Source organism: Brachyhypopomus gauderio, chromosome 19, assembly GCF_052324685.1.
Source record: "Brachyhypopomus gauderio isolate BG-103 chromosome 19, BGAUD_0.2, whole genome shotgun sequence".
NCBI lineage: Eukaryota > Metazoa > Chordata > Actinopteri > Gymnotiformes > Hypopomidae > Brachyhypopomus > Brachyhypopomus gauderio.
The window spans coordinates 2,136,502-2,159,777 of NC_135229.1; the positions used below are offsets into that span (position 1 = coordinate 2,136,502).

General features: G+C 45.9%; 2 protein-coding genes and 1 long non-coding RNA gene across 5 annotated transcripts in view; 2 read left to right on the forward strand and 1 right to left on the reverse strand.

Moving 5' to 3' along the window:
* Positions 1-3,723: 3,723 nt before the first annotated feature.
* Positions 3,724-18,031, forward strand: ranbp3b (RAN binding protein 3b). Of its 3 annotated transcripts, none has more exons than XM_076981273.1 (17): positions 3,724-3,786; positions 6,861-6,916; positions 7,595-7,631; positions 8,509-8,595; positions 9,067-9,138; positions 10,329-10,394; positions 10,740-10,853; positions 12,168-12,268; positions 12,643-12,762; positions 12,917-13,014; positions 13,188-13,263; positions 13,388-13,481; positions 13,960-14,084; positions 14,424-14,544; positions 14,661-14,803; positions 16,998-17,196; positions 17,548-18,031. In XM_076981273.1, the coding sequence occupies exons 1-17, from the start codon at positions 3,765-3,767 to the stop codon at positions 17,586-17,588; spliced, it is 1,572 nt and encodes a 523-aa protein (XP_076837388.1). In that variant the 5' UTR covers positions 3,724-3,764; the 3' UTR covers positions 17,589-18,031. The 3 variants fall into 3 exon arrangements, with proteins under 3 accessions (XP_076837388.1, XP_076837390.1, XP_076837389.1); XM_076981275.1 differs by having other exon boundaries at positions 10,752-10,853; XM_076981274.1 differs by lacking the exon at positions 3,724-3,786 and having other exon boundaries at positions 6,815-6,916; positions 10,752-10,853.
* Positions 18,032-18,825: 794 nt separating this feature from the next.
* On the reverse strand, positions 18,826-21,119 carry capsla (calcyphosine-like a). Its single transcript, XM_076981276.1, has 4 exons — positions 20,753-21,119; positions 20,386-20,563; positions 19,947-20,156; positions 18,826-19,668 (listed from the first exon to the last, which is right to left on the reverse strand). Exons 1-4 carry the CDS (start codon positions 20,824-20,826, stop codon positions 19,567-19,569), a joined length of 564 nt encoding a protein of 187 aa, XP_076837391.1. The 5' UTR covers positions 20,827-21,119; the 3' UTR covers positions 18,826-19,566.
* A 538-nt stretch (positions 21,120-21,657) lies between these two features.
* LOC143483055 (uncharacterized) overlaps positions 21,658-23,276 on the forward strand; it is a 31,684-nt gene continuing 30,065 nt past the window's right edge. The window contains exon 1 of the long non-coding RNA XR_013122375.1: positions 21,658-21,779. This is a non-coding gene — a long non-coding RNA (uncharacterized LOC143483055). The remainder of the gene's footprint in view (positions 21,780-23,276) is intronic.

Sequence of the window (23,276 nt, forward strand, 5' to 3'; positions counted from 1 at the left end):
ACAGGAGGGTTATAAGTGTGTACGGAGGTGGAGGGATTTGTAAAATGTATGTTGTGTAAAACTGTCTGATAGAACATTTTGTCTTTTCAACAGACGCAGAAAAAAGACAACGATCCTTGTGTCTCTAGTACCACCACGTCTTTTTGCACCACAGCAGTAAACAGATGTTTTAAAAGTTGGCATACTCTCCTTTGTTTCCCGTTTGTGATCATGAATCAATGTCAGTGAACTGTTACAACTCGCACAGAGAGAGTTTACAAAGGGTCTGCAAAGCTGATGGTCTACTGCCAAGCTTGTGTGGAGGACAAAAAACAACATCTAGACAAGCATTGTGTCCCCCGTACGTACCATCAGTCAGTGACACATGGCGGTCAGGTGGCACTCCACGGAGGTCATCTTCAGATCTTCAGATCTTCAGATTGCATATTCTGGCAGAATTAGACTTAGCTACATTAGTGATCCATGAGAATGTCTTGATTTACAGGAAACATGAAACATCTGTGAAAGACGCCCTGTGCTAATCTTAACTCCCCTTTGAGAATAAGATGAAAACAAGTTTACTGACAAAAACACATTGACAAAAATTGTAGTCATCAAAATTGTAGTGAAGTTGTCACGTCTGGCTCCACCCCCCAGTAGTACACAAGTTTCTAGAGAAATACTGAAAGAAATTGTGTACTTCACAACCATTTTGATTATATCTAGGTTATAAAAATGTAGACAATTTACTGCAATTTTTATGTGTATATAAACATAGAATCAAAATTGTAGTGAGCTATACAAGGTTTCCACAGAAATATTTCTCGTGAAATCTTGTGTACTCTTGTGTACACAGTGATGCATGCACATGGCCAAGAATAAAAAATTCAAGCAGTTTGTTTTTTAAGAGAAATGTTGATGGAAATTTAAAAGAAATAAAGTGTTACTGAGATTATTTGACTATTTATTGAATCTTCATTAAGTTTGTAAAGTTGCCATATTGTCAACTGTGATTTTCACCCCAATCAAAATTAGTCCTCCGCATTTACCCATCTGTGCACTGAGAATATACACACACACTAGTGATCACCAGGGGGCTGTGGTGCATACACACTAATTATCACTAGGGGGCAGTGGTGCACACGTGCCCAGTGTGGTGGGTACTGGTGGGAATCAAACTAGACTAGTGGTGGGCGGTGGGCAGCCCTAGCCTGTCACCCAGGGAGCAGTTGGGGTTAGGTGCCTTGCTCAAGGGCACCTCAGTCATGGCCTCATGGCCTGGGAATCGAACCCACAACCCTCCGGTCACAAGACTAGTTCCCTACCACAGGACCATGACTGCCCAATAATACCCAGTTATACCCAATAATACTCAATAATAACTCATTTCAATGAAGTTGTTTGTATTTGACCTTAATGGGCGGTCATGGTCTGGTGGCTAGGACACTGATGTTGTGACCGGAGGGTCGTGGGTTCGATTCCCAGACCTGAGGCCATAACAGAGGTGCCCTTGAGCAAGGCACCTAACCCCAACTGCTCGCCGGGCTAGGGCTGCCCACCGCTCTGGGCATGTGTGTGTGTGTGTGTGTGTGTGTGTGTGTGTGTGTGTGTGTGTGTGTGTGTGTGTGTGTGTGTGTGTGTGTGTGTTCTAACTGCACAGATGGATAAATGCTGAGGACAAATTTCGATTGCGGTGAAAAATCACAATTGACAAATATGGCACATTTCACATTTTATTGGGTATAACTGGGTATTATTGGATATTATTCAGTTCACTTCATACATTTGTCATAATTTGTCTTTCTGTTCTTTTCATGGAGACATCAACACATCATCGCACTATGACTGGTGGTAATTGCCTGCAGTATTTTTCTGAGCGTATTATAAAAGGAAGCTCTGCTTATTGCTTTAAAACCACACTCAGGCATCTGGATAATACCGAGCTGCACCCTCTTCAGTGTGTTTCCTACAACACTGATGCAGTTGGGGCAGGTCTGTGCCTAAAGTCTAGGGACAGAGAGAAGCAAGAATCAACACGCAGTGACGTAAGTTTGATTAAAAGGTCTGGGTGTTATAATCCCTGCCAATCACTTCCCCATTAACTGGTGGTGATTGCACAGAGTTGCTTTTAGTGGTAATAATAGAAATCTAGAGAAGAAGAAAATTTTTTTTAACTAAGTTAAAACTAATTAATCTAAAGGATGTTATCAATGTGTGTTCTATATAGGAGTAATCAAAATGGGTTTCTCAATTTCTGCTTGTACACTTAAGGTATTAATGAACATGACAAATTGCATTGAGATGGAGGAAACAGGAGCTACAGATCTCTGTCCCAGCCGTGTCACTCTTTTAAAGCTAAATTTGAGCTGTAACTCTTCCCAGAGCAGCCAGCCGTGGTGTGCACACAGATCCGTTTCTCTTTGATCTATGAAGTAGTGCACAGAACGTGTGGGCACCTGGCACACGCCTCAGGGCTCTGTCAAATACACCTCACACATTGTGAAATACTGGATGGATGTCCTCGTGTCCTCGTTGTCTCTTTCCCTCCGTTTCCCTCCACACACTTCCACAGTTTCCATCTTTCTTGTTTGTTTGTTTGTTTGTTTGTTTTTGTGCATATTAAGAGTCAAAAGTCTGGTTTGAGTTATCTTATGCACAGTATGACAAAGGTGTATGTATGTGAAATGCTTGTGGTGAGGCTTTTCTAATATGTTTCACAGACATGTAAGCTAATGAAAATGAAATATAGACAATAGAAATCCTGAATATAGAAGTCTGTAAAAACATGTAGAAATGTCAAAAAATATCAAAATAAAAGAACGTATTAGAAGATTACAAGAAGGAATACACAAATGTATGAAGTAAACACCTGTAAACAAGTGCATACTACACATGGCAAACACCTACTTAACATTTAAGTTTTCCTCAAAGATGTGTTTGAACAGCAAGCACTTTCATTACAATGTTTGATAAAAAACTAATTCAGCATGATCAAACACAGGTAGGTAGAAACAGTTGATTTATTTTGCTATAAGGTTATGCATAAAATCAATTAACGAGCATAAAAATAATTTATATGCATAAAATCAATTAAGTAATCCTGTATTAAATAACGAGAATACAGGATTGTTAGAGTCAAATGAGTAGAATAGAGGGTCAGTTGCCTGCATCAAATCTGCATAAATGTTAATTTATTTAATCTATACATATAGCCTATATAGGTATACACACACACACGCACACGCACACGCACACGCACACACACACACACACACACACACACACACACACACACACACACACACACACACACTTGTCTGCCCAACCTCGGGCTGAAAACCAAAGGCCCATGTGATCTGCATGAATCTGACATTGCAAAGTAACTTGAAGAAATTACGCCACCCCGTGGTCTCAGTGTCGCACAGAAATTGTGCCACTTTGAAACGAAAATGCAGCATTTAATTACCGTTGTCATCAGCTTAATTTGTTGCGTGGTACCTCTAAATAAGACAGACACCACCAAACACACATTTACTGACACGTTATCTCGTTTTACCCCTTACATTTAAATTTCACTAGGGGAAGAAAAACACATCAATTAATTAAGGTTTATATTCTATTAAAGGGAAAGAGACTAATTCGTGACAGGTCATAATTAAAACGAAGCGTACAATTAAAGTGTTAATAAAAAAAGGGACTTGGTTTCTATTATAAGGCTTTTGTGTCGCTCCTAGAAATAACACCATTCTGGCGCGGTGGCTTGTGCGCTTGCGCGGAGAAATAAAATGGCGGACTTGGCAAACGAAGGTAGGCAATGGAGCTGAAGCGAAGCCAGCAAAACAAAGAAAATACATGAATATACGTCCGTGCGGGAGCGGCCGGGTCACCGCATACGTGTGGAGAACTTATTTGCCCACGAGTTCGTGAGATTAATCCTCTCTCACGGGCTAGCAGTTTTTAAATTACCCGGCGAACGTGTGAATGTTTAGCTAGCGGTGTTAGCATGGTTAGCCGTTAGCGCTTAGCAACCGTCGCTAGCCGGACGGAGTGTGTGTGTTTAGTTTGGTGTAATCCGGTAACACGGACCGGTACCGGTACCGGTGTGATATTGGTGTGAGTCGTGGGGTTATTTATGGGTTAAATGTGTTGAACGCGGCTGGTAGGGGCTCGAGGGGTCGGCTAACGTAGCATGGCTGTGCTAACTAGGCTAACGTCGCTGCCCGACCCAGTTAACGTTAACGGGGCAGTGGCGGACCTGGACGGGCCTCGGGGGTGTGGACCTGGACGGGTCTGGGGGGTTTGGACCTGGACGGGGCCTGGGGGGGTTTGGACCTGGACGGGGCCTGGGGGGGTTTGGACCTGGACGGGGCCTGGGGGGGGTTTGGACCTGGACGGGGCCTGGGGGGGGTTTGGACCTGGACGGGGCCTGGGGGGGGGGTTGGACCTGGACGGGCCCTGGGGGGTTTGGACACCTGGACCTGGTTTATTTGTGAGGTTAACTAGTGTGCTAGTTGGTGCCCGTTATTTGATGGACCTCCAGAGCCTGGGTTTCTCATGCCTGCAGACTCGCCAGTCTGCATGTTTTACTCACTTGTCTATCACATGGTGCTGAAATTAAGGGAGTTTGTGTGGGTTTTGTTTCTTTTTCTTGATGAATTTTGTTCATATGTGCGGCTGAGCGGTGGTGTCGGCCAACCCGGTTTTGTCGACTACGTTCGCAGTGAAAATGTGGCTTTGGTGAGATTAGACAGGCTATTTTTAACAGGAGTCCAACACCAGTTTGACCAGGAGGATGATTCGTATGTGGCTTGTTGGTAGATTGACTCGCAGTTCTGATCTCAGTTGGAACCTAAGTCTGACGTTGAGGTTTTCTTCTGCTCCACCGTGTGGTCGTGTGTGTCTCACATGGTGTGGGGGAGCTGGACCACCAAACGCCTGACACACTCCTGCATCTTCACACGTGGTTTACATCACGCCACTCCAGACCTGTTGCATCCTAAATGCATCACCGCGGGCTGCATCAGGACCCTGTAGCAGGCTGGGCTCGGCCAGGTCTGGGGAAGTGGCCTCATCACATATCCAGGGCCAGCACTGGCGACGTCTGCTGCTGCCGGACCGGGCCCGCCCACCTCTGGACTCCAGGGTGTAACGAAAGCCCTTCTGCACATGACTCCCGGCAGCCCGGCCTACTCCAGCCCATAGATCCATTACTATGTGGTGAAGTCATGTTGCAGTGCCCACCTCAGAAATGTAACTGGGATCATGCCCGTTGCCTCCGTGAGTGATTATGCTCAATCGTAAAAGCAAAAAAAATCATCGCCCCTGCTTCCAGCGGATGGAAGGCGTCCGAATACGTCTGAACGTAACTCTTTAATTTAACAAATGTACATTTACATATCAGCGCTAACACAATCCTACATCATCGGGTGTTTATGTGGTTTGGAAAGTTTGGACAAAAATCACGAGGTTAAACGTTTTTATTACCAGGATGTTGAGAGCGGTAATGATCACACGTTTATCTGTGCATGCGAAGCTCGTATGGGATAACAGTCGGTGTTGTATTTTAATATCATTATTTTTATTCAGGATACAGTTACAAATTATGGTGCCACAGCAGTGGGTGGAGATTAACGTTCTCCAACAGTGCAGTTGTAGCTAGCGTACGTACCAGGCACTCAGGGTTTTGAATGGCTTGGCTCAGGTGCGCCTACACGCTGGTAAGAGCAAAAATCTGGGCCGTCTGGAAAATCCGTGCTGGTTCCCCGAGGAGCCGATTAAGACGTGATGGAGAGCTGCTGTGTCTAGACAGGAGGGGTGTGTCGCCACGCTAACTCGACATGGTGACTCTTCCCAGAAGCAAACCAGGTGCACTGTAGAAGTGTTTCGCTGCAAAGCTTAGTCACATCACAGAGGTTTGTTACGGATTAACGACCCAGTTTTAGCTCTGCACGGACACATTTCAGTGGCAAATAAAGTTGATTGCTGTGTTGGTCCTGTGGAGGTAAATAAATGTTTACTTCTAGTGTCCCACACCCTCCGCCCGCTTCATTCATATGCTGTTTGATTTTCCTTGATTTGTTGATGGTTTTTTGTGTGTGTAAATGTCAGACTGCATTTAGTTACATAATCAGTTGCTGTGCTGCTCGTAGGATTGACAGTTCTGCAGAGGATGAAACACTTAATTTGTCATGATGAAAGAAAATCAATGAATTAGTCCTTCCATATTATCATTATTCTGTGTCCAGCACAGTGGTGTAAGCTGGTTTGAGGTTTCAATATAAATGGAAGAAGAATCATGGATTTTTTTTCCCCCCACAGTTGATTATTGTTGCTTTTTAGACAAATGTGGCCAAGACTCTCTTGAACTCGGTTGGTTAACCACATTTTTATCGCTCATTTGAGTTAAAACCACAACATGAGCCTTCATGAATCCTGTTAAACATGGAGACCATGTTGCTCTACTGGTTCCTGTGGTACATACTGAGCCACTGTCTTAGTGCCCTAACCTGTGTTAAAACCCACAGGCAGCTTGTTGGAGTCCCACCTTGTGGTGTAGGCTACCTGTGGAGTGAACAAGTCTTGTTTGTTTATTTACCTCACACGTTAAACTGCTCGTGCTTTTATCAATGTTTTATTTTGTATTCTTCCAAATACTTAGTCGGTCATACCAGGGGAAAAAAGCGTGTGTGTGTTTGGGCTCTGGAGACCCTCAACCTGGAGACACTTCACACTTTTGTCCTGTTGGATCCAGTGTGGTTGGGTGGAAAAGCGCGGCACCCTTTTAAAAGTGACCCAACCTAGTGTGCTATTGTGAGTTATACAGGAGAACTCCATTAACACCCACCAAACTATGAGCACAATCTATTTTTCTTTCTCCACAGAGAAGCCTGCCATAGCTCCTCCAGTGTTTGTGTTCCAAAAAGAGAAAACACAAAAGGTAGGCCCGCTGTAATGGCGACTGCGTTAATGTCTCTCACGTTTGACCGTTCTCTTTGGGAACATCTAGCTGAAGATGCCTCGATAAACACGGTGCTTAATTAATTCAGGTGTTATATTCCCCTATCTTATAAATATGCTAATTAAAATTTCATAAAGCAGGAGTTCTCATTAAGGCCTGGTTTTCACTGATACTGGAAAACGTGTCTGATTTCTTACGCTTTGTCCTTTCATACACTAAAACGGGCCTTTTCTGCCACTGTTGACGCATCTTTTCAAAACCGTCCTCCAGAATTAAAACTGCTAAGCCTGTGTCTCTGTTTACTGCAGTAGGTGTTTTAATGTCAGGTCTGCCTGCTGTGTATAGTATACAAACTAGGTTTTGGCGTGCAAGAAGGTTTATTTAGTGTTCATTCTACCAGTTCAACAGGTGTCAGTTCAACAGGAGTAATCAACAGTAAATGTCTTGTGTATAGGGGTCATAGGTCAGATGCTCACTGTCACCTTCCAATTTATCCATAGTTTCCATGTCTGAAAAACAGTATTTTCCAAGTCACCGGTGTTTGTGTGAACTTGGCTGTAGACATTCAACCCAAATTCAGGTCTGTCCAATCAGAGGCTTCCAATCAGTTGATCCTGTCCTTCCAATCTGATTGGTCTCTGTTTCCCCCCTCTGCAGCGATCAGCTGATGGATCCAGTGCGGAGGATGGTGATGGTGCGTTTGTGTTTTAATCTTTAATCCTAAATCTGGGATCTAAATCTAGTTGTAGGCTTTAAGCCTGGTTTATACTTGACGTGCCGCTCGCGGCAAAAATGACGTAATCGCTGTGGCTCCGCCCGTGCGCGAGGGCCTCGCGCGCTGTCCATTCGCGAGGTCGTGCACCTCTCGAATTTTGTAACCTCGCGCGTGCCGCACTTCAGCGCAATGAACAAAGTCATATTTGCAGGGTTCATACACCTTTATAAGGTGGAATTAAAGCACTTGTACGTCACTTTGAAGGTCCATTTCAGTATTTCCCAGCACGGTAATCTTAATTAAGTTAAATATTTATACATATACTTGAAATGAATCGAAATAATTCGCTTTTTTATCACATTATTTAATGGTTGTTTATTTCCAAAACGCCCAATCTTCACGTCTTCACGTTCTCTCATGTTTCGTCCTGGAATTACAAGAGGTTCGTATTTGTTAACGTATCGTTTCGGACAACACTGCAAAGCCATATTTTACACTGCAGTGATGCTCGCGAAAGTATAAACGCGTACACCGCTCGCGCGCGAAAGTATAAACCAGGCTTTAGAGTTCACATGTCACCTGCCAAAATGATCTGCTCTACCAAAACTACACTGAGTAAACATCATTAAGATAACCTCCTTAGCATTCCCTTCAATCATCTGTGGTGGCTGGTCCACTTAAGTTCTGTAGCAAATGTATGAAGGGGGTATTAAATGCAAATGTGATTTCAGCCATGTCGCATTTTGTCATTTTATATAAGTGATTTTTTCACAGAGCAGTGTAGCTCCTTTCTTAGCTACCATAGGCCTGGTGGTGTATAAAGTGCCGTACTGACTCTGGTTTGTGTTTGCTGTAGACTCGGACAGGGAGGATGGAGAATACTGTCCTCCACTGAAGAGAGAGAGAACCTCATCGCTGACACAGTTCCCTCCATCACATTCAGGTACTGCTGCCCAGCTGTTTGTTTATTTAGGTAGTTAATCCTGCCTTAACAAGCCCAGATCAGCTAACAAAGGGCTCAGTAATTGGCGGAGTTGAATTTTGCATTTTAGATAAAGGGTGAACGCAAATCTGCCATGCCACAATTCTCCCGGGCCAGATCTGGACAGCCTTCCTTTACGCAGTTATAATTATTTATGTAAATTCTTTTTTTTTTTTACATGTGTGTCATGACATACTTTAATGTAGATCTCGTCTACACCAGCCGCCAACGCAGAGCTCTTTGTTCCATCACGCCGATCAAAACGGCTATTAAAAATCATAATCGGCATGGCTAGCATCCCTGCCATCCTCCACCGCGATTGGTGTTTGCCGCCGACCGTTAACCAATCGTCTGTGGCGGAAATGTATTTGTGGGCGGTGGCGCCTCGGTCACACTGCGTGTCTCTCTCCACGTGTTTGTCTCCCGCTGCAGTTTCCAAGAATAATGTGTTTATGCCGACAAGCTTCTGCCAGTCTCCCACGGGGAACTCGGATTCAGAGCCAGGTAAGAGCAGACCGCTCTCCCCTGCAGGCCTACAGCAGCCGGTCCAGCTCTGCCTCTGACAGGATTACTCTCTTATTTACATCAGGCACAAAGTGCACAAAGTGTGTTTCTCTGTGCCTGGGGGGGCGTGGAGGTGTGTGCATCGTCACATCATGATTCTGTCTGAGTCCTTGTCCTGGGATTTTATGGGGTTTGAAGTGCAGTACGTATTGAAAACTTTGAGTGTTTGATTTGTGGATGCTAAATATATTCAATATGAATCTCTGTATTAAGATTTTTTGTTTTTGTCGTCATGTGAGATGTACAGTGCTGGAAGGATGACGTTTTGAACATATGGCTGCACCTATTTAATCATATTTGTCCTCCATTCTGAGATCTGAGCTTTTTTTAAGCCTCCAGCACTAATGTCCTTTAGTTATTGTCAAACGGCTCGGGGGGGCTGTTGCACAACACAACTCTGCTATTGTTTTGTTTTTTCTTCTCTCAACCGAGCCGGTTTTCTCCAGCAGAGGGAAGAGGTGAACTAAACAGTTTCACTATTTGGAAATCGTTTCCAAAGCTGGCCAGAGGCGAGCGTCACATATATTTTTTTTCTGACCCTAGTTGGAATATGACTATTTATACAGCGCACATGACCTGGGGGATTTATTTGATGGAAGCAGAAAGCACTGGTGAGAGTGTGAGGCATGGAGGAGAAGGTGGAGGGAGCCTGGAGCCGCCCCCAGGGGGCGGGGCTGGCCTTTCTATTTCTGTCTCTTCCAAGACTGAGCAGTCAGGCACACCGAACCCGAATGTCCAAATGTGCTCAGTTGCCGTCTCTGACGGCCCAGGAATGTGTAGAAGTGGGTCTCCAGCAGGCCTGTAGTCCACCCCTGCCAACAAGACCCAGCAGGACGTAGTCCAGCAGCCCACACGGCTGTTGCTGCGGTAACAGGACACAACCGTGTTGTGCCGTGCGGCGGATGAGAGGGCGGGGAGACCAGAGTGTAGTTGTAATGGAGAGACACTCCCGAGTGGCCCTCTAGACTAGTGAGGAACTGTGTGTGTGTGTGTGTGTGTGTGTGTGTGTGTGTGTGTGTGTGTGTGTGTGTGTGTTCGATTCAGCATCTTTTTAAAATGCTCAGACCTGGCACAGAACGGGGTGACTCATGATGTGTGTTTTCTGCCTCTGTGTTGTTGATCCCTGTTAGAGGAGAAACCCGTGGGCTTCCGGTTGAAACCACCCACTCTGATTCACGGCCAGGCCCCCAGTGCAGGTAACACTCGCCCCGTCCTGTCAGTGAGAAGGTCTTGTAGCCGCTACAGACTTCAGCGTTCTTCATCATAATGTGCTTTACAAAACACGGGCTTTGTTTCTGCAAATTGACTTGAATGAGTTTTAATAAATATCTCCAAATCTGAATGCAAAAAACTGAATGCAGAATATAAAGTGGTTTCTTGTTCATAGTTTTTTTTTTCTTTTTTAAGCCTGTAAAATCAGTAAACAAAACAGGATGATTGAAAGGAAGTGTTGTGAAGTTGGAGCTGTGTGGAGTGATTGAGCTCCTGCACGGGCCCCACGTCCTGGGGGCCGTACGGTTTCAGATCCAATCCATTAGCAGACTGTTTTACAGGCGTCCCCAGTCAGAAACCCAAGGAGCAACAGCGTAGCGTCCTGAGACCCGCCGTCCTTCAGGCTCCGCCCACAAAGACCCTCTCCGAGCCCAGCAAGAGCAGTGAGTCCCGCCCACTTTGCGGTCCGCTCACGGACAGTAGAGACGTTCACACTTTGGGGTCCCCCCCCACATTCTTGGCTGACTTTTCAGTTGTGTGGCTGTCGAGTGTCATTTGAAATTTGGTTCCCAAGTCCACGACCACTGAATTGTCCAGGGACAGGAGGACACTTTGTGACAGGGACAGGAGGACACTTTGTGACAGGGACAGGAGGACACTTTGTGACAGGGACAGGAGGACACTTTGTCCAGGGACAGGAGGACACTTTGTCCAGGGACAGGAGGACACTTTGTGACAGGCCTGCTTTTTTATGGTGCTATTGGTTTTGGTGGCATTTTTTTAGCACTCTGGGATCTATTGATTGTGTCTGATGAATTTGAAATAGTTGTGCGGCGTATTCAGAGCAGTTAACTCTTATGTTAACTATTCTTATTAGGAAGTTAAGGCAGAAGCAGTTCACATCGGCCTTGGGTCAGGGTTAGTAGGATTAGCAGGCTCTTTGGGTCAGGGTTAGTAGGATTAGCAGGATTAGCAGGCTCTTTGGGTTAGTGTTAGTAGGATTAGCAGGCTCTTTGGGTTAGGGTTAGTAGGATTAGCAGGCTCTTTGGGTTAGGGTTAGTAGGATTAGCAGGCTCTTTGGGTCAGCGTTAGTAGGATTAGCAGGCTCTTTGGGTCAGGGTTAGTAGGATTAGCAGGCTCTTTGGGTTAGGGTTAGTAGGATTAGCAGGCTCTTTGGGTCAGGGTTAGTAGGATTAGCAGGATTAGCAGGCTCTTTGGGTTAGCGTTAGTAGGATTAGCAGGCTCTTTGGGTTAGCGTTAGTAGGATTAGCAGGCTCTTTGGGTTAGCGTTAGTAGGATTAGCAGGCTCTTTGGGTCAGGGTAAGTAGGATTAGCAGGCTCTTTGGGTCAGGGTTAGTAGGATTAGCAGGCTCTTTGGGTCAGGATTAGTAGGATTAGCAGGCTCTTTGGGTCAGGGTTAGCAGGCTCTTTGTTCCAGAATGACTGGAGGTTTCCAGTCATGGTTTTACTGTCTGTAGTGTGGCTAATGGCTTGTTTTGAGATGGGATAGTTTGTTGTCATATTTACATTCACCCCAAAATAGCCGTAAAATTCTCCCCAGCTTTGCCTGATGACAGTCGGCAGTGTGATCAGGGGAATGTGCTAGACGTCTCGTCAGAAGTGCTCGTGCGCATGTGTGAAGTAACCTTTAGCGTTCCTGTTGTGAGTTTAGGTGTGTGTGTGTGTGTGTGTGTGTGTGTGTGTGTGTGTGTGTGTGTTTCCCTCCTGCCTAACCCCCTCTACAACCTCCCCTTCAGACTCCAGCTGTGGAACAAACGGTGTGGGCAAGTTTTCAGACGCGCAGACAGAAGACCAGTCCATCTTTCAGAACAGCACGGAGAGCTCGGACAAGTCGCCGGTGAGAACAGCGGGGAGACTGGCGGGCTGCGTCCTCGCGCACACGTTCACACACCGCGCCATTTTAAACTCGTCATATATGGAGAGAGGAGCCGTTGTTGTGTGTCTGCTAACTGATGCAGATATTAATAGTTAGCCTTTAAAACTACAAAGCTACCACATCGGGTTTCCAATAGAGCGCGCTGTGACCTTTCACCCAGTGTCCTCTCTGTGACGGTCAGGACACCCAGCATGCATCACAGGGTGTCTCCACCGTTTTGGTGGCCCGTGGGTGTTTTTCACCCAACCGCCCAAACCCGTTCTGTGGTTTCTGCACCTTTCCTAAACGCTGGCCGACGCTCTTTCCCGTGTGCACTGTGCTCGTGGCGTCCGCAGAAGAGGGAGGCGGAGCCAGGGGAGAGCAGCGGAGCTCCGAGCGAGGATGACGCCCCCAGGAAGGAGGCCCACGTCAACTCTGGTTTTGTGTTCGGGCAGAACATCAAAGAGAGGGCAAAGGTCAGTGGTCCCTAGCGTTGGCTCGGGTCGTGTCCTGGCCACTTGTCGCAGCGGAACAGCACGGAGCTTCTTCACGGTTCAATATTTATTATAAGTGAGCACGAAGGCGTTATGGAGGATATAATGAGTGAGTTTTGTTGTTTTATTCTTTCAGGTGGAGGAGAACAGCTCTGGCAGCGATTCAAAAGACTCCACACAGGACTCCCAGTCTGGCAGTACTAATTACTTCCTGCAGTACATCGGCACCTCCAGGTACCCACCGTACCTCCGTCTTCCTGTGTCTCCGCCCGTCACACACTTCTGCACACACTTTCTCTCTGGAGTTCCTTCATGCTAAATCCTGCGTGCAGTTTCGGACTGTACTACCTCTGTCTGGTTCAGCCACTCTCTTGCTTGTCTAACACCGTGTCTGTCTGGGTTTTCAGCTCTCTGAATGCGACCAACAACACGGACAAAGGAGCCAAGTTTGTCTTCGGCCAGAACATGTCTGAGAGGGTGCTGGTGAGTGGGCTCGCTCCAGTGTGTCACGGTGGAGCTGGTATTAAACCCGGCATCGCTGTTGACGTTTCGAAATGTTCTCAAAAGTTTGAGCAATTATGTGTGTGTGTGTGTGTCTCTCTCTCAGAGTCCTCCAAAGGGCAGCGAATCAACGGTAGAGAGTAACAGAGACACAGTGTCCGCTTCAGAGCCCTCGTCGCAGGAGACCACCCCAGAAAAGCGTACGTCCCCTCGTCTAAACTTCCCAGAGACACTACAGATCTTTATCGGTCCCTCGAGCTGAGTGATCTGTGTGTGGCACACGCAGGCCTCCCTCCTCAAACCAAAACAAAGAGAAAGATGAGTGATGTGTATACTAGCGTGGCCCGCTTTGATATGCAACCACGGTATTTCATAACACAACCGTCCTTCACCCCTGGCAGCTCTAATGGCACCCACAGGCCCGAGTTTCTCCCTACGGAGGCAGGACGCTCTTTAAATACTTTTCAGATGAAATGCTTCTGAATAAAATAAATGTAATGAATATTTTCATGGTGAAATAATAGAAACTACGAAAAGGAAGCGAAAAAAAAAACGTGTGTGTGTGTGTGTGTGTGTGTGTGTGTGTGTGTGTGTGTGTGTGTGTGTGTGTGTGTGTGTGTGTGTGTGTGTGTGTGTGTGTGTGTGTGTGTGTGTGTGTGTGTGTGCGCGCGCGCGCAGTTCCCAGCGTGACGGAGTCTCTGGAGGAGTCTGCGGCGGCCTACACCAAAGCCACGGCCAAGAAGTGCATCCTGGAGAAGGTGGAGGTGCGCACGGGCGAGGAGGCGGAGAGCAACGTGTTGCAGGTCAGCTCCCGTCCTGGGCCTTCACGCCGCAGGGGCGGGGCCTTCACAACGCAGTCATCCTCGGCTCCCTGGTTTCAGGGTTTCTCACCGCTTACACTCGGCTGTGCCGTGACCTGTTTTAAAGCTCGATCTTCAGTCTCCTTTTCCTAACACCTTTTTAATTGGAACTTGTGCGAAAACGGTAAAAAGCTTCATATGAGACTCGCGGACTCTCTGCACTGTCGGCACCGTGTCTGACGTCTTCACACGCGAGATCACCGGAGAGCCTGATCGAGCGTGAGGCTCACCGCTCAGACCACGCCCGGTCTCACGGCTTTCTCGCCTCCTCTCGTCTCACAGATGCAGTGTAAGCTGTTTGTGTTCGACAAGCCGTCTCAGTCGTGGGTGGAACGGGGACGAGGACTCCTGAGGCTCAATGACATGGCGTCTACAGACGACGGCACGTTACGCTCCAGACTAGGTCAGCTGCTGTCTGTTATTATTATTAGAATGATTCGTCCTGATTAATCAGGACCGGTGTGCACCTGCCTGCATGAACTCGTGTGTGTCCCCGTCCCCGTCTCTGTCCCCCGGCAGTGATGCGTACCCAGGGAAGCCTCAGGCTGATTCTCAACACCAAGCTGTGGGCGCAGATGCAGGTGGACAAGGCCAGTGAGAAGAGTGTCCGCATCACTGCCATGGACACGGAGGACCAGGGAGTCAAGGTCTTCCTCATATCGGTACGTCTGGGCCAGGCTCTCTGTGTGGCGTCCCTGTGTGTGCGTGCACTCTGGTGACTGATGCTCACTGAGCTATTGGGAGAGAAAATGGTGTATGCAGTGTGTAGTTACATAAAACATCTACACACCAGAGTCTACCGTCTGGAATGTAGCCCCCGTTTCTGATTTTTAACATTTTAGAAATGTCATTCCTGAATATGAATATGGCTTTTTAATTCAGATTTTCAGTGCCACCTTAAAAGGTGCAATGAGAAACTAGATTTAAGGTGGAACAAACAATTTGAAGAGTAGGCGGTTAAGGTGGAACGGGAAATTAGATTAAGATTCCAGCTACAGCCTGAACTGGCAGATGAACAGATGTCGGATGTTTGAAACTGTTCCTATACGAGTGAAAAGCGAAATAATGCAAAAACTGATTTGTCGCCCGGACTTCTGTGAGCAACGGTGTGGTTGTGTGTGGTGCGTTTGCAGAACGTGACCTGCAGATGGTGGTGCTGGTGTTCACTGCGTAGCTGAAGTGGCTTCTAACATTTGGATGAGCATTTTGTGAACATGCGCTTTGTTTCTGAGTTCTGGGTGAGATAAGTGGGTTCAGGTCCCCGTGCTGGAGGTGCAGATCCTGTGGAAGCTCCTCCCACCCTTACCTGGTCAGGTGTGTCAGCACAGTCCTCAACCGGGAGCATTACTAATAAATAATTAATAAAATTAATACAAAGAGAGAGAAAAGATGAAAAATGTTTTCTTGATAATCACTTTATATTCTTCCCTTAGTTTAATCTTGTGGGCATCAGAATGTTAACGCTTCAGTCATTAAGATTCAGAGGGTTGACGATGTGTTTGGACTTCAGTGGGTTGTTTCCTGAACTCCCCTTGACTGTTGATGGCTGTCCAGCCTTGTGGAGTCTGGTGGTGGGGGGGGTCTGGGGCCCGTTGGCTTGATGAACAGAGTGAACCTTTTCATCATGGCAGTAGTTTGGGTCGGCAGTCTCTACGACAGCCAGCGAATTGTGTGGTCTCTTCAGAGAGGGTCTACATTTGTGTTTGTGGAGACGAGCGTCTCATTTATACAGACATGACATTGCAGGAAGAACAAGGGGACAGGCCTGTGTGAGAGACACACAGCTGTTACCCATACAGGAAGACTGTCAGTTGCCATCTGGGAATTGTAGTCCTAGTTGTTGTAAGTTGTAGTCCTGGCTGGCCCCAGGGCTGGTCATTATCCTGCTCTAGCACAACAGACATGCTCAGATTTATTGCATATGTATTGGAGAAAGGAACTGAAAACCCCATGTCCTATTTATCAGTGTGTATCCTCTCTAATCCCTGAGGCATATGTTGTTGTTGTATTGCCGTATGAAGCGGGGGGTGGTGTTTGTTTCATACTGCCCCACCGGGACGTGTAGCACTCTTCTGGGTGCTGATGTAGCTGTGTGCTGCACCGCTGAGCCAGAAGTTAGCTGGCACGCGTCAAATCAGAACTAGCCAGACTGCCTTGAATGAAAGTGATACCTGTAGTCATTATGGAAACAACGACTGTGTTCATATGGTTGTAATTCATAGATTTGTGTGTCTCCATCTGTCTATAACAGTACAAGAGGCCTGTAGACCCCCTCTTCTTCTCTGTTCCCTCCTCTTCCTCTCTCTTCCTCCCTATCTTCCCCTCTCTCCCCCCCCCTCTCTTTCTCTTTCCACTGTGTGCAACAGGCTTGATATAATACGGAGCGTCACACCAGCTTTCAGTGAATTTACTGCATATTTGAATCCTAGAAGATTAGTATGGTGTGTTCAGTATAGTGCAGAGGTCTTCCTCAGGCTGCAGGTCCTTCAGGTGTCTGGTCTTCAGGCTGCAGGTCCTTCAGGTGTCTGGTCTTCAGGCTGCAGGTCCTTCAGGTGTTGGTCCTGCAGGAAGAATATGTAGTTCTCCTTAATTAAGATATTAGGAGCAGATGTTTTCAATTGTATAAAAAACAATATCAAACTAGTGAAAGCATAACTTTATTTCTGAAGCATAAACATTCAAGATGCTTTTATTAATAACGTATGACTGCATCAAAATGTTATTGTGCTTCTCCATGGGTCACGTGAAACCGGGTCGACGTGGCCCCCCAGCGCGCAGCTACGTGGCAGCACGGCTCCGTTAAGCGTGTCGGGTTCGTGCGTCCACGCAGCTAACGTGCCGTCTCGTGTCCCGCAGGCCAGCTCGAAGGACGCGGGACAGCTAGCCGCCGCGCTCCACCACCGTATCCTGGCGCTACGGAGCCGGGCGGAGCAAGAGACGGAGAGCACGCCCACCCCTCCCCAGGCCGACGCCCCACGCCCCGACCAGGACGACAGCGACGAAGACGATCTCGCCAACAACAGTGCCGGCATGGCGACGGCAGGGAGCGCCAGTGGTGCGTGTCCCGCCTCTCCGTGTCCCGCCTGCCTGTCCCGCCTCTCCTGCCGTGTCTCGCTAGCTTGGCCGTGTGCCGGTCGCCTCAGTCAAATCAGCTGTTCCTAATGTCTGCAGTGGGAGGTCTAGGCCACCCTCTTTACATCCTGTTAAATGTATTTATAATCATTTAGATTCCTTCTTTCCTAACTCGAGTTGTCAGCCGTGATTACTTGTTGAGAGTTGGCTTTCCTCGTAATCCACTTTATTTCTCTACCCCACACACACACACACACACACTTGAGGAAGTGGCAGATCTTTAATCCAGGATTAACAGTATGGTAGAGTAACTTCATGTCTTCTTTCCCTCTAGGCACCTTTGAAGCATCTGCTCCAGTGACCGAGAGCACATAACATCCTGCCCAGCTGCCCCACTGAAAACTGCTCAACAGGGTTTTTTTTTTTTTTTTAGTTTGTTTTGGGGTTTCCATCCCTTTTTCTTTTTTCTTTTTTTTTTCTTTTATGCGCGGGCATCTGGGTGGACAGCCTTATCCACCACGACTCTCCCAACCCAGTGCCGCGGGTCCTTCACTTGCAGCCCTGTAGCGGTTTCAGCCTCTCACCTAAAACTCGTGTAGTTCAATTTTCTGCATTTATCGTAAAATCTGGAATTCACTTTTGTTTTTCCTCCAGGTTCAGAATATTTTGTTGAGTTTGTTTTATCATTTTTGTTTGGTTTTGCATTCTGTTTTAGTTTCCTGGACTGCAAACAAACAAAAAAAAAAAGAGAGAAAAGAAAAACAGAGACTTTTCCATATATGGGTTTGGACTTGGGTGCTCATCATATTGATGAGTGTGAGGGTATTCCTCTCTCTGTTTTAAGATACGGCACATCTCACAACTGCAGTTTCTACCGCAGGACTTTTTTTACTTTCTGGCTCCTCAACCCCCCCCCCCCCCCCCCCCCCCCCCCCACCTCCCACCCCCCCACCTTTTCACACGTTCCCAACACTCACTTTCTAACTCATCTCACACTCGGTCCCAGACCACCCCTCCTTCCATACGTCCAACATCCAATCAGAAACTTCCACCCCTCCTTCCTGACATCCAACATCCAATCAGTAACTTCCACCAGTTTCCCTGGACCCGGTCCCCCTCCTCTTCACCCTTCTGGTTTTTGGTAGCTGTAACCTTTTGCTCTGATTCTAACTTATTTCCAGTGGTTTCACCAAGCATCTCTGGTTTCCCATAAGCCAATGTGCTTACTAGTCTGCTATGATGGTAGTTAGGTAGATCTCTTATTGATGTAATGAATAAAGGATTAAACCAACACATGGACTGTGCTATTGTGGATCTCTGCTTCTAGAATACTCCATAGCCCCACTTCTGAGAAGAACAAGATGGCAGCAAAGGGGACGAGGAGAAAGGAGTTAATTTTGCCCCCCCCCCCCCCCAACCCTCCGCCCTTATGAAACCACAGTCTATCCTGCAACTCTGCCTTTGACAGATGGATTTCTGTTTGACCTGAAAACTTACTGAAGTCAGCATCTCTGCAGAATTACTGGTTTTTATTTTCCATATTCTGAAGGTTTATATGTTAACTTTTTTATTGTTTTATTATATTAACTTTTTATCCATTTTCATGTCATTGGAGACAGTACAGTGCAGATGTTTTTTCCTTGTGTGTTGAAATTGAGTGCATTTAGAAAAAACGTGAATATGGAACTTCTCATGTAAATTTCTATGAACATGATCATTTACTAGAACACCATGTCTCCAAACTCCTTTACAAAATAAATAGAAAAATCAAAGTTAAAAAAAAAAGCAAAAGGAAAAACTTTGAAATAAATTTTTGTCTAATGTCAAATGTGGTCTATGCCTTACCTTGCTTAAACAGAGAAACGGGTTGGATGTGTGGTTTGGAATTTGTTGTGAAGTTAGAAGATTACAAACCGAAACGTTAATGCGGACGGCTAAATGACAGCTTGTTGTTGTATTTTATAATCGTTTGATAGCGTTTCCACACCGGCATCACAACACATTAAATATGCCCATCGAGTAGTTTGGTGGTGCTTTGGTTGTCCACCAGAGGGCGTCAAATTGCCAGTAATAAGGAAATGTCATAGTTTCAATATTTGTGAAACGTTAGTAAACTGAAATAAAGCATTATTTCAGCTAGCGTTAAAAATGTCAGAAGTCCTGTATTCTTGGAGACATGTGAACAACTTTGCGAGCTTTCAAGTGTTATACCTAAGTACTAAAGGTGTATATAAACCAGTTGCTCAATGTAGTTTACTGTTTAATGCATGTTAAATCAAACTTGGCACCAATGAACTAGGCATTAAATTCCAAAAACCACAGACGCATTAAAATCTTTAGACCGCTGAGGAGATTACAGCTTCCATGCGTTCTTCATCATGGTCACAAAGTACTCATCACTGTCGATGGAAGCGCTGACTCCACTATAGTAGTTCACAAATTCATCCAGAGTTACCTGCAGGGGAGGAGAGGAGATTCTTTAAAAGTTCTTTCAACTCTGGGGAAACAGAACTATGAATTCAGGAGCTCGACTGGAGGCTCATTCAAAGAAGTTGCATGGTATAAAGATGTACATGGTGGAACATGAGTTAAGTTCAGTGTTGTTAACCTATTTGTCAGCAAAATTGCTTTGAATATCTAGTGAGCTTTAAAATGAACCTGTCTGAGCTAGAATCTTCTATCAGCCATCAGCATTGGTCTCTTATCTACACCAGGAGATCATTTGGTGGATACCTTTCCATCTTTCTCGTATGGAGAATCAAAGCTGTCCAGGAAGGAGCGAAACACTTGCTCCTCGGTCCACTGGCCGCTCTTGAACTTGGGGTGCTGTTTGCAGTTGTACACGCCCTGCAGGTCCTCCACGGTCACAACTCCATCGCCTGTGCGGTCGAGTTTCTTGAAAGCCTGCTGGATCACCTGCACTCTGGCGCTGGACATCGGAGGCTGAGGGAAGGCGGTTATGTGACACTTGACCCCCGAGCTGAATCCCTGACCTGACAAAACTGCCCTTGCTCTTGTTAGTGATTAGTAAGATTAGCCTGTGAAAATGGTCTAGTGGGTTGGAAACACAGGCTGTACTCGCCTTGCTGATCAAAGATCTTTCACATAAACTAAGTGCTTCTACATTAGGCCACACATGTAAGTACTGGACTGTGTCTTTCTGATCTCTTACCCTGAGCTTCTCCAGAAACTCATTGAAGTCAATAGTGCCACTTCCATCCTTGTCGATCATCGCAAAGATCTGCGTGGCCTTGTCCTTTCCAACACAGACACCGTATGTCTCCAGCGCCTTCTGAAACTCCTGCAGGTCCAGAGTCTTACTGCCGTCATCATCCATTATAGAGAACACCCTGGACGGGACAGTATAAAGGCAGCGACGTCAGAATCCTCCTTGGTCCAAAGTGCTGCTCACTCTGCTGCTATACTTCATCTCAAATAATGGGAGAAAGTTGCATTTACAGCGTTAAAAGAGGTTGTCAGATTTTGCACAGACTGGCTATGGAATAGAAAAGCTGAGAAAGTTAAGAAGAAAGGCTTGCCTGCCCAGCCCTTTGATTCCGGCAGCTCCCCGGCTCAAGCAGTGTTGTCTCAGCTCCTCCAGTACATCACACATCCTTTCTCTTCCAGACCTCTTTGTGTGGGTCTCCGCATCCAAACGATTCAGGGCAATGGACCCGCCAGAGAACGTCCGCCGACTAGATTAGGGAAGCTACACTTGGATTACAAGCCTTATTGTCTCCCTTCCGTGGTTTGGCAAGAGGACGCAGCCCACGATTAGGTCTCCAGCGTCCCTCGAGACTCACAGTAGTTTGCTCCTTTGAACGTGGGGGGTTTGGGGTTGGCATGGGAACAAAGGAGACACCTGGGCAAACAAGGAAGTGCGGCCGCTGCAGGCTCTGTTGGCTTGGAAACTAAAATGCAAATACTGCTACCAGGTAAGTATGGACACAAGCCGAAAGCACTGTAGAACAATGGGCAATACAACTGAGCATAACCGGTCTGCCATGCGTGCTAATTTGCTTTGTGCATCGCAACTCATGTCCTCCTTGTAAACACCACAGAATATGCAAACCTGCGGTCTGGTTCTCAAAGTATTATGATGCATATTCTGTATGTTGCACCATAATACTACAGGGTGTTTTGTAAGGATGTTTTGTTATGTCCTGAGCAGCATGACCAATTATCTACAGTAACCAGTGGTAACTAAAGAAGGTAAACATGTGTCTGCAGTTAACCTAACCCTAACCTAACCCTCCCCACCAACTCATTTTCAACCTCTACTCGTGTTTTAGGTTGGGTGAGGTGAAAGACCGCGGCCATGTCGAGGTCTAACACGTTCAGCTAAGCCCCGCCCTTTATTATTGGCGGGACGACGTCTGTCAATCACGAGCGTTGGCGCGCGCCTCGCGCCACGCGTGACTTTTCCCGCTCATTTGTCTTTGTTCGCTGTTCGACGGCTGACTTTAACGCACTCAAACGACAAAATGTCGCAGACTAACGCACTCAAAAGTCAAAATTTATTATTTAAACGTGTACAGTTAAAGTCGCGAATGTATGAGTAAATAGGTGAGTGGTTTTGTTTTTCCTGATGAAGTTGATGAAGTAACATGGAGGCTTTCAAAGACACTTTAGTGTCAGGAACAGTAGGACACCCTCAGGACTCGCCACAAAATCACAGTTTAGTAACAGCTTTGTGTTTTGACAGTTTATTAAAACTAATCATTCTGGTACCAAAATGGGTCTCAAGTGGACCCTAATGTCCAAATCTGTTTGCAAGTTAATAATAAGGTTAAGTAGCAACGACACTCATTTTAATTCAGTGTTTGATGTAACATTTGTGAGCGGTAATTGTGTAAATTACCGAATTACGGTAACCAATTGAGGCTAATAATTGGTTTCGTATGTGTGGAGAAAAAGATACAAACGCCTAAACCTTTCACAGTTTGAGTCTGGAACGCTTTCCTCTCAATTATTTACACAAAGCTGTTTACTCAATCTCGACTGTGTTAAATATGTCCAGGTTTCTGTAAAAATTCAGAGGTCTGTGTTATCCTTATAAACTACAGTGATCCCATAGGTTACATTTACACAATGCAAGCAAAGGACTTCCATCAGACATGGTTTCCTCAGTAAGGTAAATGTTTATTACAGATGGCGGAACTTTTATTTACAGAAGTGTTCCAACAAAAATTTATGAACAGGTTGTAGTACTTTATTTCTGAATCCACAAGTTTCCTTTTGTCTGAACACATCTCGCGGTTGACTGATGAACCCCTCTTGGCCACACATGAAAACATTTTTCCCACTGAATGGTTTTATTTAAGTGAAGATCTTGAAAAGATTAAAAGATATACGCCATCTGTTAACAAACGCATCACGAGGGTGGAATTTTTGGCGTCTCCATATTGTCACTGTAATGTCCTCTAATGCGTCTGGTTTCACACAAGCTTTAGGGTCTGCTTCCAAAAAATAAAAACCCACCCCAAAAACTCACATAACAAAGACACATCACTTCTTCATCAGTTTTAAAGAGTTCGTTGATGTTTATGCATGGTAGGTGAGCTCATTTAACCCATATCATATTCTGTCAGGTTTGTTATTTTTCATTATGGACGAGAACAGTCACCTGTTTGGCTGTGGTCTGTAGGTTAGATGAAACAGGGAAAGGGACACAGACATAATGAAAGTTAAATAAGCAATGGTGCTTTATTTGTGAAGCTGAGAACATTTCTTCAGCAGTTATGTAAGTGATGGATTAGTCACAAGTTCCATTTTGGCACAGTTTTTTTTTTTATCTTTTTTTAAAATAAATAAGTATTTGCTTTCCTCCTGACTAAAGTATGTAAATAAATACTCACTCCACTGCCCAATAAATATTGATTACCCACAACAAAGATGCACTGCATCGACACATCTGCTGTTTGTGTGAGACACCAGACACTAGCATTGCTGTTACTATAATATGGTGAGACCGGGAGAAGCTGCTTGTGCACAGATTGTGCTAACCTCTTACACGGCACGTTACAAAATAGGTGACGCATCTGTTCTTACCTGTTATGCTAA

Coding starts and splice junctions, on each gene's coding strand:
- ranbp3b (XM_076981273.1), top strand. CDS start 3,765: ATGGCGGACTTGGCAAACGAAG. Junction 10,395..10,739: donor CGGCCAGGCCCCCAGTGCAG/GTAACACTCGCC, acceptor ATCCATTAGCAG/ACTGTTTTACAGGCGTCCCC. Junction 12,269..12,642: donor AGAGCTCGGACAAGTCGCCG/GTGAGAACAGCG, acceptor TGGCGTCCGCAG/AAGAGGGAGGCGGAGCCAGG.
- capsla (XM_076981276.1), bottom strand. CDS start 20,826: ATGTGTGATGTACTGGAGGAGCTGAGACAACACTGCTTGAGCCGGGGA. Junction 20,157..20,385: donor AGTTTCTGGAGAAGCTCAGG/GTAAGAGATCAG, acceptor GCCTTCCCTCAG/CCTCCGATGTCCAGCGCCAG. Junction 19,669..19,946: donor CATACGAGAAAGATGGAAAG/GTATCCACCAAA, acceptor CCTCCCCTGCAG/GTAACTCTGGATGAATTTGT.